Genomic DNA, 9597 nt, shown 5'->3' with positions numbered 1-9597 from the left:
GAGTTATAAATTAAATTAAATTTAGCACTGGATTAAATATTATAAATTGGTAATTATCTGATTGATAATCACATATAAATTTTTGCAATAGAGTAGACAACATCCCACGCACCAACTATTATACAGCAGACAACATTTCACACATATGGCAAAATATGAACTGATGACCTTTAAGATCATAAAGCCTCAACTTCATCAATTGAGCTAAACCTCATTTCCAATCCTATGATAGTTATTGTACCTCTAATAATTACCCATTGAGCCATTAAACAATCATAAATTTCAGCGATGTAATCACATTTTCTAAACCTCGTTACTCTAAAATGAATTGTCTCATAATCAATTATTTTATAATCTTATACAACCGTCGTACTAATCCACCCTTCGTTATATTAAAAATCTATTATGCACTTTTTTTTTGTGATCTCAAAAATGTCATTCAATTGATAATTTATTTATGATCTCAAAAATATTTTTCAATTGATAAGATAACTAACTTATTCAATTTTTAAAATTTTATATTAATTAATAATTTTTTTTTTAATGTGGTGTGTTAATTTGCATATTTTATTTTTATTTATAATATTTTAAAGAGTTAAAAATTATTTAATATATACACACAAAACAACGTGAATAATCATGACAATAATAAAATAATAGTTAATTACTTTGGCTTTAAAAATAATAATGATTTGATATCAAGTCTTAATTTATGGTGGAGCATGAAGAAACCCACAAATTTCTGAGACCTTTTTAAAAGCGTAAGGAATCGAAATTACATAATTTTGGTGTTTTAATCAGTTTTGTGCGCGAATGAATTAGGGCAATCATTTGTTTTGGATAATAGGTAAGTGAATAATCATGACAATATGCACATTCAACACTATCTTTTTAAATATTTAATTACCACAATATATTATTATTATTATTAATCTCGTACAATAAAATCTTGTACAAGCCATAATTTAAGTACCAATATTATCATTCTTATTTCATAAAAATTAAATGGGTATTATGCGACCATATCGATAAACCATGATACAAATCCAATCTCCAGTGAATCAAACATTATAAACCGACTATCCCATTCACCGGCTCATAATGCACAATGCACCCTCATTGCGTCTCAACGAGGTTCAAAATAAGTGAAAAACCAAAGATTTTAATCGCCAGAGACTACCACACTTGTCATAAAAGTATAAAAATACCACAACATAAAATACTGAGATCAACACAGCAGTCAAGACAATATGCCTTTCTGACCACCATATTGGCATTTCTGCAGTCAAACTGAATATGGGAAAAAATAGCTTTCCATCCATCATGCGCACTGAGAGCTGCATTCTCATGCTACCTTACGTTCTTTCCAGAACGGCTAAGGCAATCATAGTGTGTCTCCACCAACTTTCAAACCATCATACAAACTTCTGCCTCATAATTAGGCTTAGAACTTTGCACACTCTTCATAAACTTAATGTCTTGCATGCCAAAACTGGTTCTGTACTTCACTACAACTCTGATGATTTCCCCAAAACAAAAGTTGCCCACAAGCTTTAAAGATATCATCTGTTCATTCAAACTGTATGTAATTTATGGGATTTAAGTTTTTAATATATAGAGACGATTTAAAGGTGTGCAATTTCGATATTTTTAGGCGGATGATGGGTTCAATAATTACAATCTTTGCATTATTATATATATGTACATAATATATTGAGTACTTATAGTATATATTTTGAAAGAAAACATCAAGTTTATTATCCTGTCAATCCAATCACTAGATAAGTTGAACCAAACCGAGTCGAACCTAACCATTAGATTTAACCACATAATAGTTTCGATTTAATTTTTTGACAATGCATGAATATTTATGGGGTCAGATCAAAGCTTTTCTCAAGTCAACCAAATTCCACCACCACAATCCTAATTTCAATTTTCGGTTCTAGGTTCCTAGCACTAAGAATAATCACACCATTAACAACAGTGATTCAGTGAGGAAGATGGTGGAGGCTTATGGCTGCGATGGCCTACTTAATAGTTCATACCATTACATTCTTATCGACAAACTCTTTTTGACTAGAGAAGCATATTTACGAGATTTCCTAATACTTCCACACAACAAGATAGTAGCATTTTAACAAGGGTAAATTACATCGATACCCCTAAAAGAACGGCCACATGCTTTTGCAGACAACAAACAGAAGGATATTCAGTTCAACAGACTGTATGAGCCAAGCCTGTGCAATGTTGGGCTTGTGCTTAAATTTGACGTTACTTTGCATAAGAATTAAATGTCGGCAGCTTTAGTGTTAAGAAAACAGAGAGGTTCACAAGAGTGTTCGACCAATATATGCAGCTCAAGCTCAAAGTCATATTAATGCAGAAGTCCAAGGTCGGGTTCAAGCTTGAGCTCTGCTAAGTCCTACTGTAGCTTGTGTTCATTTGAGCCTGAGCCTTGGTAGTTTCCGAATATTCAATTCCCTGGTCTTACACCTGTTCAGTCCTATATAGTCTGGCATGCTATTAATCTCAGGAATTCAGATTTGGACAGTCTTGGGTTTTATACGTGACATAGTTGTGGCCCATGTCAGCAGCTTCTGTCCAAGAAAACTGAACGAACTTAAATAAGGTGAATATGTGATCTAAATATCAGTATGCCCCCTATAAATTCTGACGTAACTAAGGTAAATCGGCTGGTTCTTCTTGAATCCACACGGAAATGAACTTCAGTTGTTCCAGTTTCAGCTATATTTTCCTTTAATTTTACGAAGCTTAAAAACCAATGTTCGCTCAGGATCCATGAGTTGTTTTTCAATAAGTTCAAGAAAAACACTAGTCAAGGGCACACAAGAGTAAATGGAGAACTTGAATTACCAAAATTATGTGCATGTCTTTTCCCATCTGCTAATGACTCCGAATAAGTACATGAAAGGCGTTGATTACTGACTATGCAACACCTACAATGTATGCATTCCAAGAATCCTGCTGCTGGAAGCTGGTGGCCTCTTCATACTTCACGTCTCGTCCGACAGATAATCCATCCGTGCACCTAATTTGTTCACAGTCCGGCATACTGCGAATCCAGAAATGGACAGAGCGGAAACCAGCCTCTTCCAAACAGTCCTTAACTTCAGGCAAAGACCAGCTGGCACAAGAGAAAGCACAATTAACAAAAAGATATAGAGATTTGGGAAAAATTATATCAAATGGGCATGGAACTGAGCTTACAGTCTCCAGCTGTAGCTAAATGCATGTCGAAGCTTTCTGTGCTGCTTATGGAGATTGAAATGGAGACTAATTCTTGTTTTCCTCTGAATGATGTCAAATTCAGCTTGCTCCCAAACATACTGAAAAGGACTTGATATTAAGGCATGTTATAGAAATGTATATAAATCATATAGAGATTACGGAATTGATGAAAGTAAGGACCCACTAGTAACGACTTGGTGTAAGGAACAATTTGTTCCAAGAGGGTCAAATGCAGTAAGAACTAGTATATGAAAGTGCTAAACTGCTAGAATATCAACTTTCGACCCCATTGACATCATTTGATAACTTCGCAGCATAAAAAATGAATTAAATCTGATAACTAAATGTAAGAATTCACATTCCATTATAGGTAGAGATACATAATGACCGCAAAGATGCAAAGAGACAATGTAATAACAAGATATGCATTATTTCACAACAACCAAAAGAAATATACTTAGCAGTTTACTCTACATATTGATGATAAATTTGATATCAGATTTCACAGAAACACGAGGAAAGAGAACAACAAATAAACAGTTCATTTTCTCACAAATACTAGGGAACTGAGACATTCTCTCTGAATGGCAAATAGTAAGTATAGCATTGAGGCAAACATTGAAGGTAAGGAATAGCATACCGTAAAATTAGGAAATCTCCTCTGTAGCCTCAACACGCCCTCCGAAGATGTGCCCCCATATAAATCCATCACGAATATACCACCTTGCCTGCTAAGATCATTTAATGCATGCTTGAAGTACAAAACCAACTCTTTACGGTTATGCAGACAGCAGCAGCTATAGTTAAAGGCGCACACAATATCTCTCGCAGGCAATTGAATGTCCTTCAAGGATTTAGTGTTCTGAACTGTCTTTGGGCTTCCTGGAGATGAATTCGTACCAGTCATTGAATCACCCTCATTATTTTTCAACGTCATGTTCCGCATACTCTCATCTGGATTAAAGTTAACCAATTTCGATTCAAAAGGTTGCAAGACATTTCCATGAAACAGGGATATCCTCGAGTAGACATCCGCGCCTATTCTGTTGACATTGTTCTCCATACACCAGTTTAGTGCCTCAACATCCAAATCTAAGCCTACGGCAGTTCGTCTAGCATCACCATGGAGCCACTCCACACTGCCGAAGGCATAAGATGAGAAGGATTACATCCTTAGCATAATATTACATTCAGAAGTCAAAATAATGAATTAATTACGAGGTGAGACATTATTGATGGAATCAAGACAAGTTACAATAACTTGGTAAATTAAGAACTAAAATATTACAGATGAATCCAATAATAATTTTAATTAACTCCAAATGTTAGTTTCTAGTTGTGTGTTCTAAACGATCAAATTGCTCCAGTTAAATCTCGCGCCTCGATAGTACTACTCCAAAGTCATCATGCAACATTAAACCAGAGACTGATCAAGAAATTACTTTAGTATGCTCTAACCGAAAGAGGCAATCCCAACCGCTTCCTCAGTAACAGGTTAGTCATCGTTGCTAGTTGAAAGGGAACCTATCTTGGTGCCATTAAACTATATGAATTAGTTGTCTGTTAACCAAACTAGCAATTCTTCAAGTTAACACCCATATCAACATATTATTCCAACATACATCAGCGCTTCCTTTTCGGACATTACGGCAATAATGATGATACAGTGTAAAAATTGTATCACAGGTGACTCAAATGGTAATATGCAAAAGTGAGAAAATTCATGCATTCTTTAGGTCTTTCATTAACAAGCTACTTTCCAACATCTAAAGACCAAGCAAACCTTTAAATCAACAAGACAAAACTCCTCTTTAATGATTAGACTAAGTTCAAGTAACACCACTGAAAGAACCATGCTTGAAAAAAGCCAATATTAATCCAATAGGAAGCTTAGCATTGATATAAGTGCAAACCGACAAATAATTGATTCTATTTGTGTTCTTGGGATCACCTCATGAAAATTCTCAGCATCATACAGAAGCAGAGAACAAAATATCAAGTACACACACATAAAATAAATTGGAATCACCAATACGCGAGGAGAAATCGACAGCGGTAGCGTTCATGTACCTCAAAAGAGCAGTGCCACAAAAGTCCTCTTGGAGATGGAGGGGTGCCCTTCCCCCAACATACATCAAAAAGAATTTCTGCAGATAGCTTATATCCCCTTTAGGAGACTGCAAATTCATGTAAAACATATACAACGCACTCAGCTCCATTCAATGCAAGATTCATTACAATAAAAGAACATCAAGAAAAACATATTGCAAATCCCAGCCACAACACAAAAACGCTAGCAAAAAGGGTCTCCTCCCACCTGCACAGATTGTTGATAAAGAGCGAATTTTGAAGGCACACCACTATCAAAAGCATTAATTCCGACGGTTTCTCGTTCTTGGTTTTCTTCTTCTTCTTCTTCTTGGGATTCTTGATCAGAGTCGGAAAGAGCAACTCTTCGAGCAGAAGAAGCTGGTGGGCTTAACGGGTACTCATTAATTCTTTCTTCATCACTGTTCTCAAGAGTGTATGAAGTTCGCTTCCCTCTGCGGTGGTTGCGGCTCTGCTTCTTCCCGTGCTTTCCCATTTCCAGACAGCCGCCACCAAAGCTCTGTAGAGAAGAAGTAACACCGCGCCTCCGGACGGCCTTTTTGCTGCTGCTTATTATTGTCTCTTCTTGATAAAAAAATGGAAATTTTAAGAGCAAAAGGCTTTTTTCGATTTTATTTATAAAGTGTTTAATTTTATTAAATAAAATAAAAACATAACTATATATACACCCAGCGCAACGAAGTATATTTTATTTTTAAAGCCGTAATACGGGTCGGTTATGTTTTAACATTTTTAACTAATAACTAAAATACAATTTTAAAGAACCAATAATAAGATGTCAAAAATAGAATATGTATAAATTATTTATATACTTGATATATTTTCTCTCTAAATTTTAATATTATTAAAAAAATTATAAAACAAATTTTAATATATAATAAAAACAGGACATGTCATTACGTAATTTTTTTTTTAAAAAAAAAATAGGCAATCCCTATTTTTATGAACTTTTTAGATTTGTCTTATTTTTATATTTTTTTAATTATCTAAATTAAATATAAAAAGGAAAGACTCTTCATACTCACAAACGATGGTTAATGGACACCAGCGTACCAATTTTTTATAAAGTAAAAAATATCCTTCATAATAAAATAATTATCTTATTCAATTTTTTAAAATTTACATTAATCGATAAATTATTTTCTTTCTTTCTTTTTATTAATGTAATGTACTGATTTTATATATTTTATCTTATTTATAATATATTTTAAAATATAAAAAATTATTTATTATATACACGTGTGAATAAACGTGTTACAACAACTAGTATTAAAACAAGTTAACTTGTATAGTGCACTGAGAGTAGCATTTACTAAACACAAATATTTATTTGAAATTCTAATGCAATAGCACGTCAATTAGCACGACTTAGAATCTCCTGAATCCAATCCTTTCTGTCTTCCATGCGATAAGTCTCAATTGGTTGTTTTTTGTATTCACCAACGACAGGTATATTACATTACTTGTATGGTCTGCTCTTCAGTTGTCATTTACCCCCAGCTTTGCTATTTCATCAGCCTAATCTAATTAGAGGTATAGGTTTCGGCTTACTCGTCCTTCAAAGACATTCATTGGTGCAACAACTTTAATATAAAAAGATGGAAGCTGGATCTCCCCCGTATACCATAGACCAGCCTTGCTTTAAACGCTTCCTTTTATGCAGAAAGAAGAGGAACGAATGGATGAAAGGAGATTTGGGCGATTCATTACTGGTGGGTGGCTAAAGAAAGTAGGATCAGCTCTGTTTTTGGATGACCTAACTAAATATTACATTCATATTGGACAAAACTCAAGATTAAGTTGCTAGGGCTTCTTTTATAACTTTCTTGCTTTATTTTTAGGACTGATCCTTCGATTGGTGATCTATGAACCTTCTTTCTCCGGCCGTGGAAGCACATTCTTTCTGTAAGAAGCACTCTCTGGCCTTTATAGGATTAGGGGAAGATTAATTAAATGAAAAGCAAGGTTAAGAAGTAAGTGGTTTAGTGGTATGAATCAAGGGTGGTCGTTTTATTCCATCAAACCTGTCTTCATGTCCCTGTCAAGGGAATCCTTTCATCCATGTCGAGTAGGATCGTTTATAATATAAAAAATTGATTTTATTGGAAAATCGATGTCTTACACCATAAGAGGGAACGATAGCCTAACAAATAGTTTGGTCCGATTTGGGTGCCCATTTAGGTACCAAACAGACTCCATCATTGACAAAATGCGGCTTAATGTCAACAATAATACTTCTATATTTCGTAGATTGAGTTACGAATGAATGATACATATAATGTAAATTTATGTATTACTTATTTATACACGGGGTATATTATGGATTCTATTATTTTAATATCATTAAAAAATTATAAAAATAAGGCTAATCTAATAAATTTATAAAAATAGGAGAAGTCGTTACTTTATTTAAAAAGAAAAAAACAAATTTAGGCACGCCCTAGTTTTATTAAGTATTTGTTTGAATGCAGAGCCAGAAGCGCGTCCTCTAAAACGCGACTAAGGTCAACAATTGGCATCCCCATTCTTCGAGCGTGTACTTTCCGCAGCCCTTTCCCAAAACCCAAGTCTACACACAAATTTAATCTTAAATCCCAAAATATCAAGCCCCAAAATTTCCATTCTTTGTTTTTCCGATCGACGGCTCCGAGGAATTTACAGAAAGACGAGCTCAAATCAAGAATTTATTCGCAATTTATTTTGCGGTAATTGAGTCTAAATTTATGATCGGAGAGGATGTATAGCAATTTCAAGGAGCAAGCGATCGAGTATGTACGGCAGGCAGTGGCGGAAGACAATGCGGGAAACTACGCGAGAGCCTTTCCGCTGTATATGAACGCCTTGGAGTATTTCAAGACCCATCTCAAGTACGAAAAGAACCCTAAAATAAAGGAAGCCATCACGCAGAAGTTCACGGAGTACCTGCGGCGGGCTGAGGAGATCCGGGCCGTGCTCGATGAGGGTGGGTCTGGACCCGCGTCTAATGGGGATGCTGCTGTGGCGACCCGGCCCAAGACCAAACCCAAGGATGGAAACGATGGGGAGGATGGGGACAAGGATAAGCTTCGTGCCGGTTTGAATTCTGCGATTATTAGGGAGAAGCCCAATGTTAAGTGGAATGATGTTGCGGGATTGGAGAGCGCGAAGCAGGCGCTGCAGGAAGCCGTGATTCTTCCTGTGAAGTTCCCGCAGTTCTTTACTGGTATAATTTAATTTCTTTTCCTTTTCTGGCGTGTAGATTTTGAATTAAGCTACATCGATTGTGCTTGTGTTTTGGTATAGGCATATATGGAAGAAATTCAATGTTGAATTTGTTGATTGCTTTGTGATGCCTTTCATTTCTCTTGCTTGGTTGAAAGATGTCCTTTTTTTTCCTTTTCTTTCCCATAGCAAGCTGGACTTTATTTAATTGGTTGATGCATTTTCTTCTTCTTAAGAAAATTCCTCAAAGTAGTCCACTAGAGATGAGTCGATGATGCTTGCAGGATTTAGAACTAAGCATATGATTGTCATTTTGAAACCATTGCCATTTATTTTTTTGTGGTGTGTAATTATAATTCACTTTCATCTTGTGTAGCCAAGTTGCGTGACAACCAAAATTAAGCTAATAGTTGTTAGATGTCTACGTCCCAAGTCATTTCTTATTGCCATGTTCTTGAGATTATACTTCATGCGAAGTTGACAAGTATCAAATATCAAACGTATTTCTTTTAGTTGACAAGATGGACAAAGGCATTATAAAAACATGCAAATAATCTAGATGATGAGTTATGCTATATCTCTATGAAGAGATTTTTGTCTTGTTTCTTGAGGTCATACATCATGCAGAGTTGACAGATATCAATGCCAATACTTATTTCCTTTTAGTTGATACAAGCTGATTGTTGCAGCTTATGTAAGTGCATACAGTTCCCTATTAGTTGTACCAGTCAGCTTGACTAGAAGGTGTGCAATACGATTATATGTGCTATCTCCTTAAAAGTTTATATGGAATAGAACAGATGGTCTTAACGTGGCTAGTGGACAACTTACATAGAAGACATCAAGCAAACTTTTTTTTTGTATGAATTGTTATCTCATGTTCTTTTAGGCAAGAGGAGACCATGGAGGGCTTTTCTGTTGTATGGTCCACCTGGAACAGGGAAGTCATACCTAGCCAAGGCTGTTGCCACTGAAGCGGACTCAACGTTTTTCAGGTACCTTATCTATCCTGTGTTGCGCATATTTATTTTTACTTGC

At 35.3% G+C, this 9597-nt stretch overlaps 2 protein-coding genes across 2 annotated transcripts in view; one reads left to right on the top strand and one right to left on the bottom strand.

Annotated features, from left to right (window-relative positions):
- Nucleotides 2824-5943, bottom strand: LOC105170005. Its single transcript, XM_011090576.2, has 5 exons — nucleotides 5567-5943; nucleotides 5320-5426; nucleotides 3890-4388; nucleotides 3229-3347; nucleotides 2824-3145 (listed from the first exon to the last, which is right to left on the bottom strand). Exons 1-5 carry the CDS (start codon nucleotides 5831-5833, stop codon nucleotides 2947-2949), a joined length of 1191 nt encoding a protein of 396 aa, XP_011088878.1. The 5' UTR covers nucleotides 5834-5943; the 3' UTR covers nucleotides 2824-2946.
- The window catches only part of LOC105170004 (protein SUPPRESSOR OF K(+) TRANSPORT GROWTH DEFECT 1), a 5723-nt gene continuing 4005 nt past the window's right edge, over nucleotides 7880-9597 (top strand). Inside the window, exons 1-2 of the mRNA XM_011090575.2 lie at nucleotides 7880-8560; nucleotides 9449-9554. Of these exons, the coding sequence (XP_011088877.1) occupies nucleotides 8095-8560; nucleotides 9449-9554 (572 nt within the window). The 5' untranslated portion in view covers nucleotides 7880-8094. The remainder of the gene's footprint in view (nucleotides 8561-9448; nucleotides 9555-9597) is intronic.

This window comes from Sesamum indicum, linkage group LG9, assembly GCF_000512975.1.
Source record: "Sesamum indicum cultivar Zhongzhi No. 13 linkage group LG9, S_indicum_v1.0, whole genome shotgun sequence".
Taxonomy (NCBI): domain Eukaryota; kingdom Viridiplantae; phylum Streptophyta; class Magnoliopsida; order Lamiales; family Pedaliaceae; genus Sesamum; species Sesamum indicum.
The sequence above is the reverse complement of the archived record's forward strand: the minus strand, read 5'-3'. Positions and strand labels throughout refer to the sequence as shown.